The sequence below is a fragment of the Anopheles stephensi genome, chromosome 3, assembly GCF_013141755.1.
Source record: "Anopheles stephensi strain Indian chromosome 3, UCI_ANSTEP_V1.0, whole genome shotgun sequence".
NCBI classification, from domain to species: Eukaryota; Metazoa; Arthropoda; class Insecta; order Diptera; family Culicidae; genus Anopheles; species Anopheles stephensi.
The window spans coordinates 21,943,632-21,970,269 of record NC_050203.1 but is presented as its reverse complement, the minus strand read 5'-3'; the positions used below and the strand labels follow the sequence as shown (position 1 = coordinate 21,970,269).

The following is a 26,638-nucleotide window of genomic DNA, read 5'->3' as shown; positions in this document are numbered from 1 at the left end:
GAGAATGGGATGAGGCGCGCCGGTATGTCATAATAATAATTTGATCTTGGATGCTGGGTATCGCTTCGCTTTTTTCTCAATGCACTTCAATGGTTCCAATGCTCATTCGGTGCGGATTTTTCACTCGTTGGCCAGTTGGCAGGGACAGATTTGTGTTGCTATCCATACCGCGCGTTCCATTTTTATCCCGTTTTTTCGCGCAGCACATTGATAGAATATCGTTTGACCTCCAACACCAGCAAGCACTGTAACGTCCTCCTATATTCTGTACCATTTCCGGGATGTGTCTAGGACCGGGGGTGGTGTGCTTCATCATCATTGTTACGGATGGGAACTATGCACATAAAGGCAGTGATATAATATCGTCATAAAAAAAAAATTAATGCAACGAAATGGTTCGATGGCAAACCTGCGAAATAAAGGAGGCTTAAAATGGCTGCTGTACGATTTGCTATGCTGCTGCTTGGGGAGAGAGCGAGAAATTGATGATCGATTCAAAAAAATGTTACACTCGTGCATGTTCGGGAGCATATTAATAAGGGAGCAAATTGTATTGTCACGCAATATAAAAATCAATTTGCAACAACACTGCCTGTTGTTTTGTGGGGAATGGGAATATTCATTGCGCTGTAACGAGCTGTTTGAGATCAATTGATGGAACCGGTTGCTTATGTATAATTAATGTGTGGGCAGCGTTCTTTAAACACTCGTTGCATGAATAATTTATCATCTATATTTCATATCATTGCTACCAAACCTGGATGATACCGGAGCAAAATCGGGGACACTATCGTCACTCAAGTATCGAGTAGTTCGCGCCTAGTATCAATCTCGTCCTAAAGCGTTACTCCAATCTTTCTAAAGCTCGGAAAACGAATTCTCGAGTCTGATGTCTTTCTCAGGACGTGCCTATTCTACCAGAGGCTTATGAACTATGCGTTCTACCAAACAATATTGAGGGTGAACTACTGCGTATAGTCGTTGTCTTTGTATATCTCCCAATTTCTTTCCAAACCACCGATGCTGTATGTACTTATGAAGAAACTTCTTTTGAATGCGTGTTGAGGACTTTGAGGGCTTGTAGGACAAAGTTAAGCCAAAAATACCAGAGCTGGCCTAAACATATTTCAAGCAGAATAGGTTGCAGTACCAACAGGAAGTGGCAGCTGCTTGTAATAACAGTATAGTAATATCAGTCACAGGCCTCTTGTGGGTACCAGAGCTATAATGCTAATAGGTACTGATATAGACCATTCTGACTGATAGTCTGACTGATCTTCTGCTTCTTTCTTGGCCTAACAACCTCTAAGGTCATGCCTGCCATTTCTGGCTTACTAGACTCAATGATACCTCATAACGGCCCAGATGAGACTTGAACTCCGGTCCTGCCGTGAGAAGACTGGCGCCGCTGTCGCATCTTCCACCAGGCCGGCCCATACCCATACTGTTTGAAAACATCACGAGGGTCTTCCTGAGACAAAAAATAATTAAAATGATTGTTTAAGGCAGTGTTTTTTTTTTTTGAAGAGCTTCATGCTACTTAATACTTCTACTGCTTCTATTCGCCCCTTAGCTTTCCAGGTCAGCAGTATAACCATACATAAGGGAGTGAACAATACATAAGAATGATATTTCCTCCCCATTTTTTTCACAATCTTACTCCTTAACGGTCAGCTACTTTCCAATGGTCTTTGGTGTAGGGTCTTGAGAAGATACAAAAAATCGTTAAACAAAATAAAATGAAACGAGGCACAAAATAGAGCCATTCTGGTCTGGAACGACCGTCTTCGCCAAAGACATTCGAGATCCATCTTCACACACAAAAACCACCCAAGCTTGCAGTAACAATTCAATGAACGTTCAGCAGCAGCAGCAGCAGCAGCAGAAGAAAACTCATTATGATGAGCTTCCAGAGACGTGTCCTTTCCCCGGTCCTATGTATTGCACTCCTGCTTAGTTATGTTCAACAGGAGCCTGTGGACCCCTGGCATCTTTTTCAGTCGATTGTGACAATATTTTCTTCGCGTTCCCGGCGAGCCACCCATTAACCGTTGGCCGCTCGCAGCAGTGTGTTTATGTTCGCAATATTTTTTTGTTTCAGTGTTCCTCCCAAGCTCTCGCCGCTAGGTAGGTCCTCCTGGGTTTGTTTTCTTTCTCGCTGCTCGGTCGCTGTGTCTGCTTCACTACCTGGTTCTATTTCTGGCAGTCGCACTAGACGCTTTGTCTCCGAGGGTCGAGAAACGACATGTTTGTCGTGCCTGTGCCCGGCCAAGAGCATTAAAAAAAAACACACCCACACACATTGAGAGGCTGTAGCATCTTCATCGTTGTATACTATTAGTTTAAAAAGTTGTCTCTTTTTTCTTATGGGGACCCCCCCCCCCAGACGATCGTCTAGGCGCACAACGAATGCAAAGATATGATGGCGGCTCAGACGGCGAGCAAGTAGCGAGCGACAACTTCTCGGTCACTTCTGGAATCGATCGAGCACATAAAACCACCCGACCGTGTCGACTTTCCCGGCCTTCCTGGCAAGAGGCTACCAGGGACAATAGCTAGATTGCATATACATACTCATCAGGAAAGACAACCATACGGACCATGGTGTACAGAAAAGAGGACAAAAACACATGAACAAAATCGGTTGCTTAAATTGGAAAATTGTGGAAAATCTATGCGGACCAATAATATGCGGATGTAGGAGAGTGGGAGAGTGGCGGTAAATCTGTGAGGAAACATTCAGAACCAGAACCAGATGGTAAACGGTGCGACACAAACAGCTCTCTTCCTTCACTCTACTTATTTGCCCGTTCAATCAACGTATATTGGAAGCAAACATTAAACATACGGTGTATGTGTGTGCGCATTGACACACACACAGAGAGAGACCATAAAAAAGTTATTAAATTAGTGGAGCTTTCTGGCACGGTGCCTTCTGGAGCACCGTTGGGTCGGGGGGTTTCTGGGCCAAGTCGGATGGTTGGGTGTGGTGAAGATTTGCATGTCGGAAGTGAGCATAACATTAACCAATACTGCTGCGACACACTAAAGGACCCATTTAACGCGACATGGCTGTGTGAGCATGGTCTGGGGATGCATATTGCCCGACAACACTGCAAACCGGAGGACATCCCAGGACAAAAGTGTCCGGGAAATTGTGAACAGAGCAGCCTTCTCATGGTGGCTGTGTTTAGAAGCACGGGGATAGCCAGAAATAGGGAAGAGGAACTACACATGACCAAAAAACCAAAACAAGCTCACCGTGGCAAGTGATGGAGGATTTTCCCTATGTCCCTATGTACGTCAGATGTTTGGCCAGAACGTTCGGGGTTTATTTTTTTTTTTTGGCAGCTTTATGTCCCAAAAAAACCCAACTTGCTTTTATAACGAACTTTCCGATTTGAAAGCGACCGATCGATCGGTGGATGTTCAACGTTTTCCCCCAAAATGAGCAAAACATTAGCTGACCAAACGATTTTCCGATTTGAAGCTTCTCTCTCTCTCTTGTTCCGGGTTTTGCGTGTCACTTTTTGTTTCCCTGGGTACAATGTTAATCCTCACTACATTCTCCATTGGGGAAGGTTATTAAGCCGTGTTGCTGGTGAGTAACAGCAAAAGAAAGATAGATTTATCATCAATCCTTCCAGCTTCCAGTGCTGGATCGATATCCGGGAATTTGCCAACATGCCTACGGGAGAACGTTTGGGTGTGTGTGTGTGTGTGTGTTGCATCTAGAAGTTCGACTCCAATTTCGACTCCATCACCAGCAGGAGAGACATTCGCACACGGCAAGAGTGGCATCTTTTGCCTGCAGATGACGTTTCGTCTGTGTGTACACGCGGCACGGATCCTTGTGCATGACCTAGTTTTCTCTTCATCAGCAGCCAATTGTTGTGTGGGGCCGTAGGAAAACGGTACCGAGCCTAGAACATGCCCGAATGCATCTGCAACCGGGCCTGATACCGGAAGTTGTCGTCGCAGCCTCCATCCAGTGTGGAGATGAGCGCTGCCGGAGCGCAGTGTCTTGGTGTGTATCTCTGGTGGGCCGGGACTGTTAAATGCAATTAGTGTGGCATTTTTGGTGGCTCGATACAATAAATAATGGTGCCGGTGGATGACGTGGCAGGTGAAATGTGGAACACGGGAAAGCATTTCGAAGTCTCTTTTAGCACACACTCACACACACACACACACACGCCAAGCGTTTGAGGTGGTTCGATGTTTTCAGGCCGCAGAATGTCAAACACACGTGATGATTAGCTCTCGTTGAGGGTGCAAAATGGTACCGATTCCGATTGAGCGCCTGAAGATGAAGTTTGCGTTCGGGGTTATGGGATGATGATACAACAACATCAGTCACTGGTGACGTGAGGCCTGATTTGGTTCGGGATTGCGACGGTAATGCAATTGGTGAGCAGTTCGAAACGTGCCTATTTGGCTCAAACAATTAGAACTACTTAATGAGCGGTACCTGCTGCTGCCTGCTGAAACATCAAAGCGACCACAAGGGTCCTGATTCATAAAGCAATTGCATAATGGAGAGATTTATTTTCTAGATTTTAATGTATAAAGGATTTGAGGAGTGCTTGGCGTTGGACTGATGGAAATGAAATTTAAACATTTAAACAAACATCAGATAATTCGAGAGACATCCACCAGGAAATGGTTCGCAGACTTGTCTCACTTGATATCACATTCCAAGTACTATTTTACGCAAATGAAAGACCTGAAGCATTGGCCTCATTTTTTTTTTTTGCTGGACATAACCCTACTTTTATTGTATGGAAAGGCCACATAAAATCTTTTAATTGATGTATGGATACGAGGATATGGCATTTCGTTTGTCATATCATGTGACTCAAATGCAATATAATTTGCTTATAATATCGATTTGCTCACTGCTGAGAGTGTGCCTTATCAATTTGAGAAGTTCTATAAATGGAATGTTAACAAGGGGTTTCAGATGGCTCAGATTTTGGTTAAAAAAATAGACAAATTTTAAGCAACTTTATTACAGAAGAATTAAGATTTCTATCCCATTTAAGGCATTTTCTTCAGATGATTTTACAGAACAAGCAATCGTTTTCACTGGGCCTGTCTCTCCAGTGGTCTCTACAATTAATCAAAACTATTGGCCACACTTATCAATATTCTGCTAGCATCAATTTTATGTAAGGATTTTCATTAAGTTTACAAAAATCATCTACTTGAAGCATTTATGGTTAACTTTGGCATTCATTTGCATCACTGTAAAAATCCTCCCGCTGATAAGCATTCGTTTGACCTAGTTTTCACTAGCAAACAAACCGAACAAGAGAAGCAGCAACTACATTTTGTTGCTGTTAATGCAACATAGCAATAATCAAACTCCCGCTATCATTAGCATATCATGGGCACACGCCCGGTAAATGGGCGGTGTGGTGGTAGTCATTCACTTTGAAAGCTTTCTGTTTCGGATTCGGATAGCTGACTCCGGGATTCGGGGAAATGTTTTACCACCTTTCCTTCTGTAAGGAGCAGCTGCCTGCCATATCCATTGGCAGCAGTCACTTTTTCATTTGGGTTTTTGTTTTATTTCACGAGCATTGTGCACGTTCAAGTGAGCTTCCAGCCTCCATCCAGCGAGTAAGAATAAAAACAATCGGAGTTTTTCTCTTGCCCCACCCTATACCATGGATCGCTCAAGACAGGCAAAAGCATCATCGTTCAGCGTACGAATGTCAGGGAAAATCGGAAAAATAAGCAGTTCGACGGGGAAGGGGGCCGGGGGTTTGGTGCCTTTTGCACCGAAGTCATCCGAGAGTGTATTGTTGTGATTTGTTTTGCTGTGAAACATACACATCCTTCCCATTTTCCTTGCTCCTGTTTTCTCCTTAACACCAACAACCAATCTTTTTTTTCTCATTTTTCCCAAAACTTCAACAAAAAAAAAAAAGAACAGAAAGTCCAAACCCTTCCCCCCAGTAGTCGTTAGTCACGGTGTTTTTTTTTTCTTCGTGTTGTTGCGTTTGCAATTGTTGCCATGTTGCTGCCGTTGTTGCCGTTCTTGTTACACTGTTGTTTCTCGTTGCTGTTACTGTTGTTGTTTTCCTTTCTTTGTTTTTTTTTATTACTATTGTGTTTTTCTTTTTTTCTTTCTTCTTCTTCCTTTATTTCCAATCCCGCTCTCGACGTGCGAACTACCTTCTACTACTACTACTGCTACTACTACTGTTGTGCATTTGTTGTGCAACAACACAATAAAATAAATTAAAAAAAAAACAAAATCCTCACCCGGATCACGGTGTGCGTGTGCGTGTGTATGTGTACATATTTATATACATCTTGATCTATTGTGTTTGTGTGTGTAACGCGTTGTTGGTTCCTTCGCCTCACTTCTACAGCAATAGCTAGAACGCTCCCGTCGAGCTCTCAAATCCCAAAGTGAATGACAACGACGACGAGGACACGGCGAAAGGGTGACCTAGAACAGCAGCAGCAGAAGCGGATGGTGCAAATTAAAGGCTGGTACTCGAAGTAAAAATATTGCAGCATCATCAGAACAACAGACGCATATAGAGAAACACAAAGACGCACCGTCAAGGAAGGAATCTCGAACAAGCGAAAGGTGCATTAAAGGACGAACATTTGCTCTTGACGACGAGGCCGGTTGAAGGTGCATTGTTATTGTTGTATTGTATCCAACCTCCCGACGTGGAAAAAGCTTAACGCCGAAGACTTCCGGAAGAGTGTAGCCGGAAGCCGGAAGAACAAGACTGTCGTCCTTCCCCACCCAGCAACCCCCTGTAAAAGCCCGGTCAAAGTTGGACAACCGTTAAGGAGAGAGCACGAAAGACTCACTGAACGTGTCGTAGTGTTGTGCGATTGTTGTTGCTGTATATTGTTGTTTTTTGGCTAAATGAATCAAATTTGGCTGCTGTAGAGAGAGAGAGAGCGAGAGAGAGAGCAAAACAAAAACGGGCCTTCCAACAAACGGAAAACCAGCTCGTCGTGTTGTAACGACGATCAAAGCAAAAGGAGATTAAGACAAACCCCCGCTAAAGACGGTACGTTGCAAGTGTGTTCTACGAATAGAGGTTCTCGTCCGAACGTTCAACCGGGCGCTAAGATCAAAAACCTTCCTCTCCTAAGCTCACGATTACGCTGAGTAGTAAAAAGGCTTTCGTTCTCACTCCTGTGAAAAGCACGCTTTTATCACGCCGCTCGGTAAAGCAGTAATTAAGCAAGAAAGGGTTTTGGTAGGGTAAAAACACACCCCCGTATACCACTCTTTCTTTGCCTCTTGCCAACACGCTCTAGCAGCAGGTGGTTTGCACCCGTTGAAGAAAAAAAAACCCCACATACACACACGACAAGCGCCACCTGTTCCGTGGTTCCCCGAGGACGGTTCGGCGTATCGGCTATAGAGCGGCCGTCTAGTCTACACTTTTCGCGCAAGGTAAAATCCTCCCCCGGCCTCACGACGGATCCGTATCCGGCAGCACTGCACAAAATGTCCATACCGACCCCGGCTGGACAGCTTGACGGGGCCCTGGCGGCCCCCAAGTACGGGACACTCATACCCAACCGGGTATTTGTCGGCGGCATCAGGTAAGTGCTGTTTACACCACCCTTGTATCTTGTGTGTGTGAGCGTGCGCGCGCGCGCGTGTGTGTGTGTGTTACAAAACTGGAGTGTTATTTTCCGGTTCCGTTCGACTGTTTTCATGTTCTCGTTTACGTTCCGTTTTAGTTTTTTACTGTTAAACACTGTTAAACTGGCGTTCTTTTTTTTCTCTTCTGAATCGTGCATTTGGTTTCCCCACCGTGTTTTTTTCGGTTCTTGTACAATTTCGAGTTGTGTTAACATTTGAAAAAAAAATGAAGTTAATCCCTTCTGTAAATGAGACAACAGTATATTTATTGAGCACCCCTTATCTTATATCCAAAATTTTGGGACATTTTTCTATAGTACAATCGGTTGTGAATAGCATTCGAGCGTAGATCGGCAATGTTGAAGTCGCTTTTTGACTTATTTTTTCGGTTGTATTCGCGAGATCGCTCGGTGGCATTAGTGGTAGCAGAGTTGATCCTTCACACGACAGAACCCCGATTCAAATCCCATTCGGGACCATCAAACTGAAAAAAAAAGATAAGCAGGAAAAGATTTTCTGACATAAATAATAGAAAATGTTTGTGATATGCCTGATCATCTGTCCGGATTAATGGTCGAAAACAACTTGTGTGTAATCCCCAAAATTCTCGGAAGATGTACTTATGTTTCCTGACCAGAACGTGAAAAGCGGCTTGTCGTCTCTTTTTACTCTTATACCCCGAATTCGTCTGTCTGATGAGACCAAACTAAAAAATGGAATGATAAACAATATCGTATGAAAAGAGAGAAAGAGAGAGAGAGAGGGCTACATACACAACAGGTGTGCGCCGCCCCCTCCACCGAATGTTGTCCCCCGACAAGAGAGAAGAGTACCTAATCAAATACGCTTTTTGCTTCTGTTGTTTCTTTCCGATTATTGTATTATTCACTCAACCCAACCACCCCCAACCTAGTGGCGATACGACGGAAGCTGAGCTGTGCCGTCTATTTTCATCGTACGGCAACGTCAAGTCAACGAAAATCATTGTGGACCGGGCGGGCGTCAGCAAAGGGTACGGTTTCGTCACGTTCGAGACGGAGCACGAGGCACAGAAACTGCAGAACGATGTATGTGTTGTTGGGTCCGCCACCGGTGAAGGAAGGGAACACCGGTAGCGCTGTGCAGGCCCTTATTACATCCGCTTTAAGCTTTGATAACTCACAACCTCGTTACAATTTTGCAGTGTGATTGCATTGTCCTGAGGGATCGCAAGCTAAACATTGCGCCGGCCATCAAGAAGCAGACACTGTGCGCCACGAACGGTGCCGTGTACTATGCCGCCACCCCGCCAACGCCAGCCATCAACAATATTCCGATCGAGCAGTTCGCCACAGTCTACCCGCCAGGTGTGCCAACCATGTATCCTCCAACGTTGCCGTATCAACCGTTCTACCAGTACTACAGTGTGCCAATGGTGAGTGTTTGCGAAACGCGCGTGTGAGCACATCGCGCTGCTTCACGGCGTCTCCATGCATGCATGGAGTATGGTTTTCATGTCAGTTGGTCTATATTATGCCGTTTGTTCTTTCTCCCAACTGGTTCCCAATGCTTTCCCCCCACAGAACGTTCCCACCATCTGGCCTCAGAACTATCAAGGTGAGTAGGTTGGTGGGTGGTTGCGATGACCCTTCAAATGTATGGTGGATTGAGTCCTTCACTTAGGTCTAAACGAGGTTTTAGCAATACATAATCAATTCCCTTTATTTTGCACTTCTTATAATGGTCGAAATTTAAAAAGAAGGCTTTTGATTCCTGCAGTGTGAAGATAATGCTCAAATGGTGTTGTTGAATTTCTGCAGCTCACACTAAACAACATTTACCCGGTCCCACCACCATCTCGGGGAATATTTTATACTTTCCACCAATGCTTGAAGGGTCACTTGTGTACGTCTCTAACTCACTTAACCACCTTTTTGCTGTTCCTTTCCAACGCTGTGAACGTGTTCAATCTGAAACCACTTCTATACCCTCAGGAATCTACCCTTGCTAAGCGGCAAAAGGCTGCTGCAGTACGACGTGCGGAAAGCGACGTTAAAGCGTAGTGTAAAGAAACAAAAACACAACACAACAAATGATAAGACTATAAGCGACTATTATTGAGACGACGAGAGAACAGCTTCCTGCTACATCCGAGCGGACTACCGAGCGACAAAGGCGACGGATGGAGCAACCACATCACGAACAAATCTTATTTATTATCATGAGTAATATTTATACAAAACCTCTAGTGGAGTGGTGCAACCCAGCAGCAGGACAGACAAGAAGTGGCGTAAAAAGGGACGATTACAATCTATGTGTAAAAAAGGGGAAGAAAAAAGTGTCATTAGAATCGGCCGAACGCGCCCTTAGGATACCCACATGAGCAGAGCAATATAAGCATTATACAGTGAAACAAACAAAAAATCGGAGCAAAGCACTGCAAGACAAACGAGTGCATCGGAGGGATGCACATTTGGTTAGCAAAAAGGTAATTAGTTACGGTTTTGTTACTGTACTTAATTTGTATGTAAGCTGTAGGATATACTGACAGATGCGAACGCTGTCGCAGTATTGCTGCACCAATGCGCGATCACCACCGGCGAACGATTTAAGTGGCGGCAGGCCTCGAGATGTGATTTTTTCTTTGGCACAGCAGCTGTTAGCTAGTCTTTTCTGCCTCTGAACAACAGGGCGAATGTCGTACGAGAGCGCGGCGTTCCTAGTTATCAGTCACATTCAGCAATAAACACATCATTTTAAGGGAGAATGGGCTGGATTATGTCGCAACATACTCACAGCGGCACACATCACATGAAAACCCATTTAACCGCCGGAAGTAAAAGTCAAAGTTGTCTTTGGTCCTATGGTTTTTTTTGTGCACAACATCCTTTTGCCGCGTGTTAACCGTCCCCGAAGCCACGATGTCAAATGATGAAAGCGGATGATGATGTTGTGGAAAAGTTTTGATATCAATGCTCTTCTGGCGTATGCAGTCGGTCGCTTCCTGCCCGAAAGGATGCAAAAGGTGGAAGCGAAAGATAATGTAACACTGCGAATGACTGCGTCGATGGTTGACAGGCTGCTGCCCGAAGGATGGGCGTCGCTGCCTCATTATGCGTTAATATTGTCAGGCATCGCACGGCAGTTCAGTGCGGCACCGAAGGGTACCGAAGAGGCTCTGATGCGAGTTTTTTTTCCCGGGCAAAGATATAAGCCGCGTGAGTAAGCGAAAAAGCAAACAGGAACATCTTTCGTCGGTGGGAATAGAACAGCCCGCCGTATGCGAGCAGAATAGAACGAGAAATGTGGCAAACAAAAACTAGGTGCACGAGAGATTCCATTTACATCAAAACGCTCCCACCACCGGTACGCCGCATTTAGGAACACATCCGGACACGCGTGGAGGTTGAATGATGTGTTCGACGCAGCCATCATGATGGTGGCTTTCGGTACGGCGGATCGAAGCGTATTTTCCAACCGTGGAGCAGCAAAAAAAAGCAGCGAACAATAGAAGCGCAGAAAAAACCCCCCTAGTGTACGGAATTAACATAGAAACACACATTTTCCACTCGCACACACTCACAAAAGAAAGGCACAACATAGCGCGAAGCCTCGAAGGATAATGCTTCAGCCCCGGCAGGCGTGCGCTAGGACAAAGAAAGAACGTGCGGAAGAAGCTCCGGTTGTTTTGTGCGAACACTTGTATCCAAACCGTAGAGAAGCTATAGACAGGAAGGCCAAAGACAAAGTTGGAGCGGGATGGGAGCGCTACGCAAACAAACCAATGCGTAGCGGAGCGGAACGAGAATGGGTAGGACAGAAAAGGCCGAAAGTCGGGAATAGAAGAAAAAACAGAACAGCACGAACGGTGGAAGCATTATGTGTGAGGGCGAGAGCGAGAGAGATTGCGAGCGTGTGGCGACAGTAAGATGGCAATCCTCTGCATGTTCCGGCCGACGGTAACTTGAATCCTGCTTGAAAATGTGTCCCCGGAAAAACGCTAGAAACCGGTGGTGAAAGGTGAAAAGCACGCTTTCCCATGACGATCGCACGCTGGATGGATGTGTTATGTTTTTTTCGGCTGTTCATTTTTTGGGTCTATTGTTGTCCGTTGTCTCCCGTACTTACGCTGGTCGTACTCGAGTTGGATCACCGATTCGGGGGGAGGAAAAAACCCGCCGGCGTGCGTGTGTGCATTTGAAGAAAATGTGCCACAGTTCACATCGATCGGTGCTTGTGTGCGGTGTAGGATAAAGGGAACGGGGGTACGCTGAACATGATTCTAAAAGCGCGTAGTTGAAGCAGAAGCTCATCAAATAATTACTTAGACAGCGCAGGCAGCAGCATCCTAACACACCTAAGGCCGATAATAAGATTTACATGAGTGAGAGTAGAATGCGTAATTGCAACTTTTGCTTTAGCTCTTTCCAATTTTACGCGCGCCCAGCAGTGGGATGTAATGTGATATTGGTGTGAACGGTGTGCGATTCACCGTGTACCGCCACAACCATTCGAGCCTGTTCAGCCTAGCTCCCGCAGCAAGCAGGGACAGTTGTCGTTTTAGAAACCCCCGTTTAGCAAACAGTGGTCAAAAGCAAAGCAATACAGAGAGAGAGAGAGGGAGATGGAGGGAGAAAAAACAATGTAAAAAGTTCGCTTTTATCCGCGTTTTTTTTGCGTTCAAAACTACACCTCCGCTCCACTGAGGAATGGACAATTACGTGCGAGCTAACCCAAGTACAGCAACACATATATCGAACTGTTGGCATCTAGCGCAGAAGCAAAGCACAATGCAATATCTATATAAAGGGAAAAAAAGATAATTTAACACAACTGTCTCAAATAGCAAATTACAGCATCGAGCTCTAGTACGAAGTGTACTGTGACAATTACTTAAACTTTTAGCAGGTGCAGTAAGCAACCACTCTCAATCCAAATTTTTTAGGTGTGTAGTGCAGACACAAATCAAATTTAAAACCACAAACACCCCCTCTACATTATTGTAGCAATGATATTAGTGCAGAAACTTTACGATATGTTGGTGCGCGGAAACGGTTTTTTGGTGCTACCATGTGCGAAAGTATTTTGCATTTGCAGAAAACAGGGCAGAAAATAGTGTCCGGAATGCCACACGGAGAAAATGATTAGCAAGTGATCCATCAAGGTCACCATCCGGGGCCCTTCCGATTTTTCTTTACGCCCCCAATGTTTCGGGGAAAGCTGTTACGCAAATTGGGCCATGATTGATGGCGACAGGCGAATTGGAAATTTCCACCGCTACGCGCTGCGTTTCGATGTGCTGGTGGATGCTGCTCTTCTGGTACGGGAAGAAAAAGCTGTAAAGATGTAGAGCAATTGCCTACGATACCGAGTGGTAGCGCACCGTTACTTAGTATGAAACGGCCACCTGGACGCCTTCTAGTGATGGTCGGTTTTAGTTTCAATTCTGGATCTCCTAGATACGATGCATCTTGCCTGCACGATCTTTACTTGCATAGCGTTTCTGTGCGTTCTTGCCCCCCCCCCCCCCCCACACACTTACGCGAGATTCGCCATAGTACATTAGTATTGCCGCTAGAGGTCGCTTCGGTCGGTTTTAGGTTTAGTCGCATAAGCATAAGTTGAAGCTTGTTTTGATGTTGACCTGTACTGTTGGTGCAGTGCGGTGAATGCTCTCCGTGGATCGTGAGGGCAGAGACCCGAAGGCTGTTTTGCTGCAGGTGTGGAGAGAGCTTAAGCAGCTGTGGTATCGATATGGAAACGATGGCAATATGGCTGCCGCCATCTAGCGGGCGGCAGTGCACCGTAGTAGACATATTTAACTAAGACAAATAACACTCAGAAAAAAAAGCAATTAGCCCCAATAGCTTAGAGAGAGAGGGAGAGAGAGAGTGAGTGAGAGAAGCGTTTAGGGGGATATTGAGAAGACTGGCTGCCTCCAAGGAATAGGTGCAGAACGCGGCAGGTGGCAAATGTGGCCGGAGGGCGTTCTTGTTTGTGAAATAATGATTCTCGCTGCCATGCTGATCAATCAGGTTTCAAATCAGTTTAAAGAAAAAAAGCAGAAAGCCCCGCTTTAGTTTCATTATAGTCACATTTTGTTTCTCTACTGCTTACTGGTTAATAATGCGTCCTCTTTCGTTGATTAATGGCTTAACACGTGGTTGTTAGTGTTGGACGGTACCTGTTTTGTTACGTTAAAGACAATGTTGATGCGGCAAATCGTTATCTGTTGCTTGCTAAAACTGGTTCAACCGTTTTGCTCTGTTGTACCCCGTGCGGTTATCATTTATTTTTGTTTTGTTTGCATATGCGTCTTTATTTGTTTGATTTCATCGGGTGCAGAGTCGTTGGTTCATCGCCGAAAAGACACTTCCCAATAAGTCACCCTTCCCTGTTGTGCGTGTGGAAGCGTGTCGAGCATTTTAAGTTGACGCTTGGAGGAGTGCTTGTGAGTGCATTACATTAAACCGTAGACGAAATCAACGGAATGCGATAATGAGACTGCGTTAAACGTGGTAAACCCCGAACATGAAAGACAATGAGGCAAATGATGGCAGGTTGGCAGTGTCGTTTTGGTAATTGTTAGTGAAAAAAGAGAGAGCGAGAGATAACTCTTTATTATTTTAAGAGCAAACTCTAAACGGGACGATAACCATAAGCCGTAATAAGTTGTAAGTGAGAGGGAGAATGAGGTGGGGGAGAAAATGAAACCATAATCTAATATTCTAGTGAATAAAATATTGTAGCAAACAAAAAAAGAAACAAATAACAACACAATTTAAACTGATACAGCTGTAGCGATGTAATGAATAGCAGAAAGCCAAACGTTACAGTCGAATGAAGCGAGACAGATAGACAGAACGGGCGACGGAATGCAATATAAAAGAAAGCATAAAAAAAACACATAAATCATCTTTAAAACAATCTCGTAGACAAAGGGCGAGTTTTTATCGAATTATTTGTTTTTTGTTTGAAGATGATCGATAACCGTGATCATGACCGTGAGACGAGATGACAGTGCTCTAAAACAACATGGCGTCTAAACTTTAGTAGCGAGCGAACATGGGAGGGAGAACATGAAGCAAAGTATAAATCACATCACACCACACACCCAGTAACATCGAAAACAAAATGGTAGTCAGCAACATGTAGATGTAGACACACCGCCCCGTAGCAGGGAAGAAGTACTCTTCTTCTACCACTCACCAGATCATGTGATGCCACCCCGGCACGTGCACAGTGTTAGGTTTATTAGTAGGGCAGTTTTGTTAGGGCAGCAGCAAACGTGTCAACGCAACAACCGCACCGCCATTATGAGCAAAGGTGAAGCCATTCCCCGCCTGATACAATGTGATTTGTACGAGAGGATCGGGCCGGTGATGATCGTCACCACCACGAACCACACACATAAGCATAAGCGAGCCACAGAAAATTCTTTCGTCACAGCGCGGCGTACATCAAAAGAATATTCACACATACAAAAAAAGGAGTGGAAAAATAAACCCCCTCGCCCCCCACCACATACATCATGAGCACGCACTAGAGATGCGGTACAGTTGTAAGCGGCGGAAAAAATATATATCAAAGGTTTCAAAACATGCAAACAGCAAAAAAAAAAAATGGCAAGAAATGTTTTGATATGAAATTTATTGTTATTGTTGAACCAGAACCCCCAAGGTGTGTTGGTGCGTTTGTTTGCGTGCGTGTGTGTGTGTGTGTGTGAGGTGTGTGTGATGGTGAAAACCCGGAATGGAAAACAACGTCGCTGAAGATTACCAGAGAAGGTGGACAAAATGGATCGGGAAAGAAAATTTCCCCACACACACACGCGCACTCACTCTTGGAGGTTGTTGATTAGTGCGCCATTGTTAGAAGCGGAGTAAGAGCGGCGGTTCGTGTGTTATTATTTCGATTTTTTTTAAAGTGAGATCAAAACTCACCCCGCCCCTCACCCATGGAAATGGATAATGGGGGTGCAATGCGAAGAAAGAACAAACCATAAACCCGATTGGTAAACCCAAAAGTAATCTCTTTGTGATAAATTTGCCAAAACATCTTAACAAGAACGAAAACAGCAAGAAATTATTCAACTCATTAGCGCACAAACCACACACACACACACCTGGACATTCTGTGCTGGCAGCTAAGGTTAGCTTGTGAAAAGACTCCTTCTGCTCTATGTGTATGTGTGTTGGATTTTTGTTTCATTTTTATAATAAAGAAACTAAAAATTGTTTGTCTCCTAGATGTTTTACTCGGTCAGAATCAGATTGGCGAATCAGATGGCTTCCATTAGACGACGGTAATTTTATTTTTACCGTGTTTAGGGACACTTTTTTTCAACGATGATCATCATCATCATCATCAGCAGCACTACCACCAGTTATCTCACGTAGTTTGTGAAGTAAAATTACTATTCATCTCACCACAAACATCACGCAGCTCTGTTGCAAACTGTATGGGCGATATGTGCAAAGGAGAAATGATCAGTTTATCCTTCCAATAATGTGCGCTATTTGTACGTATAGATACGTTTATTATATTATTTCATTGCAAATTGCAAATAGCGTTGGATAACACAAGGTGGAAGAAATCATTATTCACAGTCACGAATCAAAGCTTTTATAAGTTCTTGTTCACGAACCATTTTGTTGGACCGGTCAGCCAGACTATGCGGCTGACCTGCTGCTGCTAATGCGAACGCTTCTTACGCTCTTTCCACTGTTGGTTGAAAACACAAACCCAAAAGCACAACCATCAAACGATCTGGCAAAAACTGTCGTTACTTCATCTCACACTTCATCCGGTGGCGAAACGAACGAGGCAGAAACATAAAAAAAAATCACCCCATGCATCTAGACATGGTCGTGTGTGTTGTGAGCCCCTTTCTAAGGTAGACGATCTAAGGATAAACCTTACTCGACGCAGACTTCTTTCATTAGCGAGGATCGATCGAGTACGGCTGGAGACGATTGACGACGGGACGGGAGTGAAATTTTAAAAACGAATGTATAATGTGCTGTAGTAGTAAAACGGACGGACGGTAAACGTGTAAGGAAACCTAAGTAAACAAAGCAAAGCAAAACAAAACAAAACAAAAAATACATTAATAATATTGTCTCTATTGAGATATAAAAACATATTATTTATTTAAACAAAAGAAAACAAACACATACACTAGTACGGCTAGCTGGTATTTAGCAGAGGAAGACCGAACAAAAAAATCACGATGCGATCGAGCAAAAAAAAAACTGGGGCAGAAAAGCAAAGCGGCAGAGTAACACATAAAATACAAGAAATTCTAGCCAGACGAGAACATGAAAAGAATGAACTAAAGTCTAATTTATTTATATAATAATATACTATATACAGATAAAAACAAAAAGTAAGCAATAAATACAAAAACATGTAGACAACTGATAAAGTCAACGGACAGGCAGAAAGGTAAAACTGAAAACACGAAATTTAAATCATAACTACGTGAAAGGAGAGAAGTGAAACAAAATAGAAAAAAAACACACACACAGAAAAACGTGAAGATGCATTACTAAAAAGAAATATTATAATCGATATATACCAACACTTATATATATTACATATATATATATATATACAAGCAAACGAAGCTAGGATGTAAGGTAAATAGAGACAGGAAAGAAAAGGAAGGTGAAAAACGGAGAAAAAACTCATTCATTATGTCAATCCTCCACCCCCACACACAAATGCGATCGAGGACAAGGTGGTCAAACACAGACAAACCCATACACATAGTTCACGTAATATGCACACTCTCTCTTAAACCCGAAAATCAACATAACTCCTAGATGGTTAGAAATGTAAGGAAAGACACAACAACAACAAAAAAACCAATGAATAAAACTCACTCAATCTTACCACGAACACACTTACACACAAGCAAAACACTTAATCTAATACATGTACTGGCTACGGAGCCAACGGAAACGATGATATTTTTTAAAAATATTATACCTATATACATACCGGAATGCGGGCAAGGCAGATATAACTACGGAAACGTGAGTGTATGTGTGTGCGTGCGTGTGTGCGTGTGAGCGTGTAGGCCGAAAGGATGTTATGAAACGCGGAAGTATGGTGGAGGTAGTAAAATTGAAATGATAAGCATGTCGTGGCGTGTGGTCTATGATGGCTATGAAGTGGGTAAAACAAAAATACATAATTAGGAAAGTTAAGTAATTTATACAATAACAAAAAAAAAAAGCAAAGCAAACCCGTCGATAGCAAATCGGGGTAAACATTTGGAGTGAAATCTAAAACAAGTAGAGCAAACGAAATAAATGAAGAAAATAGAAAACCGCGCATATATGATATATATATACAACAATAATGGTATATGAGATGTAAGGAAGAGAAGAAGTGAACAACTCAAAAACAAACAAACAACCCCCTTGTAGAGATGAGAAAAATAATACAAACCCACACAGACATACACACTCTTACACATAAACGCAAAGTAATGTAATACGGTGAGATAACACACAAACAAACCCCGTAAAAGAAAAAGAGAAAAAAAAACATTAAAGGAAAACCTAACGGATGAAATGTATTCAAACTGTCGGTGATATTTTTAGATTATAGCTAATAAATACAAAGGAAAGAAATGTGTGTCACGATGGTGTGGCACGGTCGGTAGTAGTGTGCGAATGTCACGAAACGAATAACATATAATAATACTAATGTAATTGATAGTAAGTAATACGCAAAGGAGGTTAAATGGTAGATGAGAAAAAGAGAAGGGAATGAAAAAGGTAAAAAACAGATATGTCACACAGAGAAGTGTAGTAGGGAAGAAAGCACAATAGGAAAAAAGGGACAGTAGACAAAAAGATATGTAAAGCGAGAGAGAGAGAGAGAGAGAGTGCAATGTAGAGTGAGTGGAATAGGAAAACAAAGGAGGGAAACGCCTAGGCACGTTTTTTAAACATCATCGCTACCGGAACCGCGTGGTGAAGATATATGTTATTCTCTGTTGTTATACAGTTTTTCCTACAGTTTTTAGGAGGAAGTTTTTTGGGTGGAATTTTTTTACAGAGCAAATTGTGTTATATTGGCTTTTGCTTTATTTTTTGTTTTGTTTGCTCATCAATAAGCAAATATTTGCAAACACAAGTCTATGCTGCTTTCCAACTGCAATTCTCTTCTCCAATCATTTTTGTTTTTAATATTATCCCAGTGTTTTTTAAGTTATAAAACCATCGTCTAAATGGTTAAAACAACGTCTCGGTTCGAGTAAAACAGACACCAAGTCGTAAAAAGCTTGATTGTTATATTTTTACTGTGTTTTTGTTTTAAACGTGTGGACAGTTGCTTAATGATTTGGAAAACCCTGCATAATTGCAATTTGTAACCAAAAAAAAAAGATAATTAATTTTGTTGCAGATTATTTGTTACAAAAAAAAATATTTGAAAACATTTTCATACGCTAAAGGATATTCCGCTGGGCTTCTTCTAACGTTTTTCTTCTTTTGTGACATTATTGAGTCAACCCTTCTTTCAGCACCTTTTTACTTACAACAACATTTTTTAATCCCAATTCTTTATAGAGAGATAGAGAGAGAGAAATTAAATTTATAGAGAGACAGATGGAGAGAGAGAGAATGGTTCTCAGTAAATTATCAACCAATGGACAATAACGAAAAGGCAGAAAAGATTTAAACTTTGCAAATTGCATCGAAAAATGTTAGACAACTTTATTGGAATTTTAGAAATTGGATAAATAATCGATCTTAACGCTAAAATCTAAACGGGGAAAAATGGAAACGAAAAATTATTTTTTTAATTTTCTTAGTATGTCGTACGGTCAGGGCAGCTAGGTTTATGCACCCGGTACAGTGTGTAACACAACAACACTACTACAAACACTATTACTACTACTACTACTACTACAACTACTACAAGGCCACACAGACTTAAGTGAAACATTTATACAAAACATACCTATGTATACAACACGCACACAAAGGAAACACACACAAACACACAAAAAAACACTAGGAACACAACAAATGTTTCTGGTTTCGAAGAAAATTAGTTTTCGTTGCCAAATCGGTTCGGTACTGGGCAGGAAGATGAAAGGGAAGAACCACCATCACACCAACAGCAAGGGCTAGGCTTGACCCTCACATCGGGTTAAGGTTGGAAATAGCGAAAAAAAACTCTCAGAACGCGTTGAATAGGAAATGATAATGTTGTATTTTATGCCAATGGTAGAAGAATTGGTACGGCGAGGAGCGCAGTGTGCAGCGTGTGAGGTGTAAGGGAAGCGGGAAGCGGATTAGTAAAATTTTAATGCAAACGTATCTTAGTAGAACAATTTTGGGCCGGCATGCACCGAGCGAGAATACACCGGGGTTGCATCGGGTGGAAAGAATCAGCTCTTATTTATCAAACTTTAACTATTTAAGCGCTCGTCTGTACTTTCCCGTTCGGTGGCGGTGACTTCCGTCAGTTGACGTGGCTGGAGTCTGTAAGGGGGGGAAGGATAAGCAGCGAAAAAAAACTATCCAACCAGAAGAAGGAAAACTTATGTCGTTGTTGTTTTCTCTTTAGTTCTTTTTTTAGATCTGTTTTTCAGTTCACTCCCAAGAAAGTCCGAAATTATGGTTTTTTTTTATATCACAAGTTCCGTGTTTTTTTTTTAATGGTTTTAGTTCATCCTGTCGGTATGTTTTTATTTCTTTATTATAACTTTTTTATTTTTTAACTTTGTTTCGAATTTTACTATAATTGTTTCTCTCTGATTTTCTTGTTTTGTTTCGTTTTAGCCGCGAGAAGGAAGTGAAACTTTGTTTACAAAAACACAAAACACCTTATAGGTCAATCGAAAAGCAATCCAAAAACTCCTAGTCCTCATTATCTATTGTTGAAAAAAAACGGTTACCGGTCGCCTAAAGATACATGGAAACGGAGGGAAACTGAAGGAAAGAAAAAAAAGTGTGTGGGGCGAATGTTTTTCACCGTGTGTTCAACGTTTGGGTGTTGGTGATGGGTGGCGTGTATCAAACCCATCTTTAATGGTTTGATAGGAGGCCGCTCCTCTTGGTAAATTCGAGGGGCTGTCATCTAGGAAGATGTGAGATAGGTAGCGGAAAGCACAGAAGTCAACGCAATAAACCGCAAGCGCAAAATAAGCATTCAGAAGGTGCGAGTAAAAAAGAGCGATAAACAAAAAAGCAAGAAGAAAACACATTAAGTACATATGGTTGTGTCAAACAAAAAAAAAACATTAAACTATTCATAATAGTGGAAGATCGAACAGCAAAAAAAACAAACGTGCAGGTCGTCCTACAGGTCGGAAAAAAATTGTAGCTTATTATCTTAACCATCGACACACATCGAGCACACATCGTAGAAACTTTTTGTGTGGCAGAATTATGTTTTAAACTAAATCAAATAATTTAACATGCCTTAGTTTCATGTTCCACTTGTAACGAGCTCTCAGTTCCATTGGATATTGAAGTGATATTACTATTATTTGCATACCGACCCGATACATCGAGACAGTTTAGCAATTGATTGTAATTTTTTTTGCACGAAATCCTTTTGATTGTTCCTTACATTGATCAGAATGAAATCATCGTAACCTTTCACTGCGCCACTGCGAAGCAATACGTTGTCAACTTACATCCAATGTGCTGTTTTACATCCATATACATATATACATATATATATAGAGAGAGAGATATACAACAAAACTACATTAAGATGATCAAGCCTTCCATACCTGTTGGTGGCAGTGTGTAGTAGCAAAGCAAAGCAAGAAACGAACATTGAGAGGATTTAAATGGAATGGGGAGTGATCAAAGAGCAAACAAAAAGAAAAACGGAAAGAAGGAAACCTTAATATATAATAAGAGGCAACTATGAAAGATATTTATATGAAAAGAAGGGTAACAAACAACCCTTCTCTCCCATCAAGTGTAAGGCCATGGCCTTTTCTTCATTTTATTGTGTCTTCGTAGAGCATATATTGTAGAGGAAGATACGGTGCAAAAAACTGCAGCAACAACAAAAAGAAAGGTAAACGAGAGAAATAGACGAAAGAGGGCAGTTATTATGAACATTATTATTACTATTATTGCTATTAAAAAGAATAAACCAGAAAAAAAGAATAATGTGATAGATTTAAAAAAAGTATATAAAATGAATATATTATATATATATATACATACATACATACCTACCGCGTATAAGTATAAGTAAAAAACGCATGAAAAACGAAGCACTAAAACGGGAAGAAAGAGATGCAAAAAAACAAAATCTAAAACTGGTATATATACACAGCAACAACATGAAAACAAAAAACAACTATATATTACTAATGGTAAAAATGAAGAAAAAAAAAAGACAAACCCGACACATACACAGTAACGAAGCAAGTACGTAGCGAAGTAGGAAAACAAACCTAAAATGGGGATGTGAAAGAGTGGATAGAAGAGGGCAAAAGGAAGCTATTATATTGGTCGGTTGGCGGAAAATTTTTACTTCTCTCATTGTAAACCATGGCAGCAAAGCGAATGTGGCGGTGCAACAACACAAGGCTCAAGCCCCCTGTCAACAACTACAACATGCTCTTTATACCTATTATATACATAGATATATATACATACACACACACACACAGCTCCACATAACAACACAATTATAACAGTATAAAGAAAGATGGAAGGAATGGTCAAGTGAGCGAAAAACGAAGGAAACACAAACACCGTAACACATAGCGCGTCAATAATGGTATATCTATACACAGTGTACTTAGCTAAAGCATACCACGAAGCACAAAGTGGAACACAGAGTGGACACTGGTCAAACAAATATTTCAGTAACAAAGCAAAGAAAAAACAAAACTTTCACTCTCACTCTCACTCTCTTTCTGTCTGTCTGTCTCGATGTGTAATCCCCTCACCCTGCGTAAGAAAGCACAAGCAGAAGGCTGCTTGCAAGTCTATAAGAAATAAGCACACTGAAAAGCAACACACAAAAAACACGAATGAGCTAACGGAGAAGCAAACCGCTGTCAATGTGATACTGTGAATGCTACTACTGTCCTGTGTTTGTTGCCCTTTGTTTATTGTTACTTCAAAATTGGGATTTTCATTCTTTTTGCCAATTTATTTAGTTATTTTTTTATATTAAAAGTAAAAACTGAACTAATTTATAATAATTAGAAAAAAAAACTTCGAACCGTTTTCTTCTTTTTTTTTCGCTTAAAAACCACATCAGTTAACAAATAAAATGTAACACTTGACACGATCGCTAACAAAAACGAGAAGCTAACATACAAGCTGAAATAAAAACCGAAAAAATTGATATCAATTATTCCAAGGATAGGACTCGAACGCGAACGGCAGCAATTATCGCTCCTGTGCAATAAAGCAATTACTGCTTCCGGCGGCTCTCATCAAAGCCTCAAAAACCGCGGATGCAGACATTTTAACGTGAGCAATTAAATCGATGCAATTAAACCGATGCAATTAAACTTCTTACTAGCCCTCGGAAAGCGCCCGGTTTTTTTCTGTCTTTGGGTATCGTTTTTTCGGGCAATCGAGATATATAAAGTCTTCTGGAAAAAAAGAGAGAGAGAAAAGAATCCTAACCCGACAGTAAAACAACACAAATCGAACATGAAAAGCAAAATTAAAAAAAAACGAAGGAATCAATACCTTGGTAGAGTGAATAACAAAAGTAGACAAAAAACCAACAAACAAACAAACAAACAAATATCAACTAACAAAAACAGAAGAAGGAGGAGCATTTTTCCATCATTGATAATAGAAGCGGGTGTGCAAACTATGGCATAATCAATCAAAATCTCTTAGTTTTTACAATCTTAGCAATGCCGTGCGCGGATATATCAAGGTTTAGGTCTCGATTCTTAGCACTTATTTCTGCAAGCTACTAGCGTATACTTAAAGACAAACACTACACACAGATACACGGAATATAAACATTGATCAGTATGTGTTTGCTCTTGCTTTGGTGCATGTTTTAGGTTTGGTATTATACTCTTTTTTTTTCTTCGTTTTGTAATTTTACCAGTCTTTTTTGTTTTTTTCTTGAGACTTTTTTTATTTTTATAAAAAGTTTCACCTTTTTCATATTTTATTTTAAATTTTCTTTAAGTACACAACACTTGTTACTTGTCGCTTAATTCTTTTCGCAATTTTTTTTCTTACTTTACCACTCTACACTAGCAAGAGCAGACATCGCTGTATACTAAAGGCAAAATCTCTATAGGACACGAAACATCAACACTACTCTAAAATAGTAACTAACCAACCACTCTAAACTCTATGCACCGTAAGGCTCTCTTTTAATCTAAACTTTTAAAAACCAAGCTGATGATGATGCTACTAACCATAGCAAAGCACTCAACTGCAATTAGAGCAGATAGAACGAACATTTAATAAACAAAACTGAAGAAACGAAACGAACACAACACAATACAAAATACACACTTAAGCTATGGAAAAGGGAGAGAACAAAAAAAAAGCAAATCAAAACTAATCTTCTAAAGCAAAACATTTTAAATCGAGCGTTAAGAGCAAAGGAGATAGAAAAATGAAGCAATTGCATTTAAATCAACGTTCGAATGGAACGAAACAAGGAAAAAGGAAACAGACAGATCATACAGCGACGAATCACCTCACTTGAATACACTACTCTCCTCAATCCCTTTCCGTGACCCGGATTGGGACCGATGGTAACGGAGTTTCCATTTTGCAAGGGTTTTTTTGTTTAATTTAATCTGTCTGACAAATTCGGCTCTTGGTATGATGGTAACGATAATGTGGTGCTATGCCGGAAGAAAAAAAGGAAAGGAACCCGGATGTGAAACGAACCGACTCAAAAACACTTTCTCTATCTTCCATTCTGATCCTAATTCTTCCCTCGGTTTCCCTTACCAGGTGTCAACAAATGCAGAGAAAAGCCCCATAAAAAAAACAGTAAATAACACTGCAAAGAGATTGAAGAGGTGAAATGGGAAGAGTAAGAAATAGAAAAAAAACTGAAACTGAAAAGTAACACAAATACACTCCACACACACACACATAAAAAGGCTGTAATTTTAAGAGATAAAAAACAAAACAAAACAACAAAAAAAGAATGTAGATGTCAAACAAAAAAACCCGATAGTAAAAATGAACAGTCAAACCACAGGTGGTCGTACATGGGGCAAGTAAGCAAAGCAAGGAAATACAATAAATGAAAATTATATATATATACATATAGAAAAATAAGCTAAGAAGTACTATTAAAGCGCAGTAAAAACAAAACAGAACGGAACGCGAGAAGAAATAAACAGAAAAGAAAAGAACGACAAACACTCAAAAAAACCTAATAAAAGTATATTGAAAAGAAAAGAAACGAGACACAAGAGAAAAACAAACAAAACAAGGCAAACTATGATCTATATATATATACAACAATATATACATATACACACACACACAAACACATTCACATGCAATATACAAACACAATCAAATCTAACACAAACAATACGACACTACGCTGACTATTATTGGACTTGGAATAACTCGGAAGTGTTGTGGTCGAGATGGAAACAGGGCGAGAAAAGTTGTGTCAATGCTTCGGTACCCCTCCTCCCCCAACCACCCCCTATCTCCTCTATGATCGTCCGACTCCTCGCATTTGCCTGTCGAAGTGTATCGGAAATCAAAACAAACGCGAAACTCCTTCAATCCCCTTTTCCGATCGGGGGGGTGTAGTGGTGATAACAGACAAAACAAAAACGAACCCCTCTTTTCTTCTAATCTACTGGTCAACAACACTAGATAGAAAGGTGTGCAAAAAAGGGCGAAAGAGAGAGCGAAAACATTCAGCCCACAGAAGGGGAGTTTAGGTGAGCGATGGGGCTGCCTGGAATTGGGAGGGGAAGGGGAGGGGCTCGGAATTCTTTTGAGCGGCAGTGTAAAACCGCGTCAAGTCACGAGTGTAATGTACTTGTAGAATTGTAAGCGAGTGTGTCCGAGGGAGAGAGAAAGTCAAAAATAAAGTCTATACATCAAGTGAAAAGAAGATAAAACAGATGGGTGAAGAAAATCATAAACCACCGCCGGTTGTGTTTTGCACGGTTGTTTTACTGAAGTACTGGGCGTCTCCATGCGCTTTTGGACTTAAGCTTTATTTATATTTGCGTTAGTGTCTTTTCTATATTAATGCTTTGTTTGATTGCATAAATTTACAATAAGTTTTCCTTGATTTAATTGTCTGTCATTTTAATTTTATATTGATCTGCCAGGTTATGGTTGACGGACCGTATTATGAGAATGACACCGGACGGCCTAGTCCGTAAAATCGTTTTAGGCAGTCCATATAAACAGAGGAGGTGTTGGTAGGCCCAAACTAACAAGAAGTGAGGGCGTTGATGTTGGAGAGAACGAGATATTGGATTGGCAGACGGCATCGCTTCAATCCAATGTTCCGGACTTCCTGGCGGGTGTATCAACGCCATTGCTCCATATATGTGGAAAGTCTAAAACGATATTACGGGCTGGATCGTCCCGTTTCATTCTAATGGTATGATCAGCTCACCTAATTCGCTTGAGGAGTCTTATTCGCCTCAAGATTGGGAGCTCACCGTACTGGGTCTAAAGTCTTCTAAGAATTTTCCTCTCCAACGCGCCTAAGAGGAATTCGTCAGTGTTGGACAGAGTCCTGGGACTTAGAACGTTCCTGTATAGACTCTGCTTCGTTGGCCGTGATTGCTTTTCCACAATCGTACAGACAGTAGCCATGCATCAACGTACAGAGCACATCTTGATAGGACTTCTGATTGGTAAATGGCCAGATTTTTTCCACTGACATGCTCTTACTTATTTACATAATCCTGCTTTTATTTATTTAATACTTTCTTATATTTGTCTTATCTAGTATCTTCAGCGTTTTTTTTTTGTTTTACTTATAAAAAATACTTACTACGCATGTTTTTATGTTATTTATTTCTTATATTTTTTTCAT

General features: G+C 41.4%; 1 protein-coding gene across 17 annotated transcripts in view; it reads left to right on the top strand.

The window, feature by feature from the left end:
* The window catches only part of LOC118512931 (protein boule), a 120,963-nt gene extending 98,024 nt beyond the window's left edge, over nt 1–22,939 (top strand). For 11 of the 17 annotated variants that reach the window (XM_036058100.1, XM_036058092.1, XM_036058093.1 and 8 more), the window contains 5 exons: nt 6,384–7,590; nt 8,547–8,700; nt 8,817–9,047; nt 9,172–9,229; nt 9,607–9,903. In XM_036058100.1, the coding sequence (XP_035913993.1) occupies nt 7,493–7,590; nt 8,547–8,700; nt 8,817–9,047; nt 9,172–9,229; nt 9,607–9,623 (558 nt within the window). In that variant the 5' untranslated portion in view covers nt 6,384–7,492 and the 3' untranslated portion in view covers nt 9,624–9,903. Of the gene's footprint in view, nt 1–6,383; nt 7,591–8,546; nt 8,701–8,816; nt 9,048–9,171; nt 9,230–9,606 lie in introns of all 17 variants that reach the window. The other 6 variants (XM_036058106.1, XM_036058105.1, XM_036058103.1 and 3 more) reach the window with 3 other exon arrangements.
* Nucleotides 22,940–26,638: the final 3,699 nt, after the last annotated feature.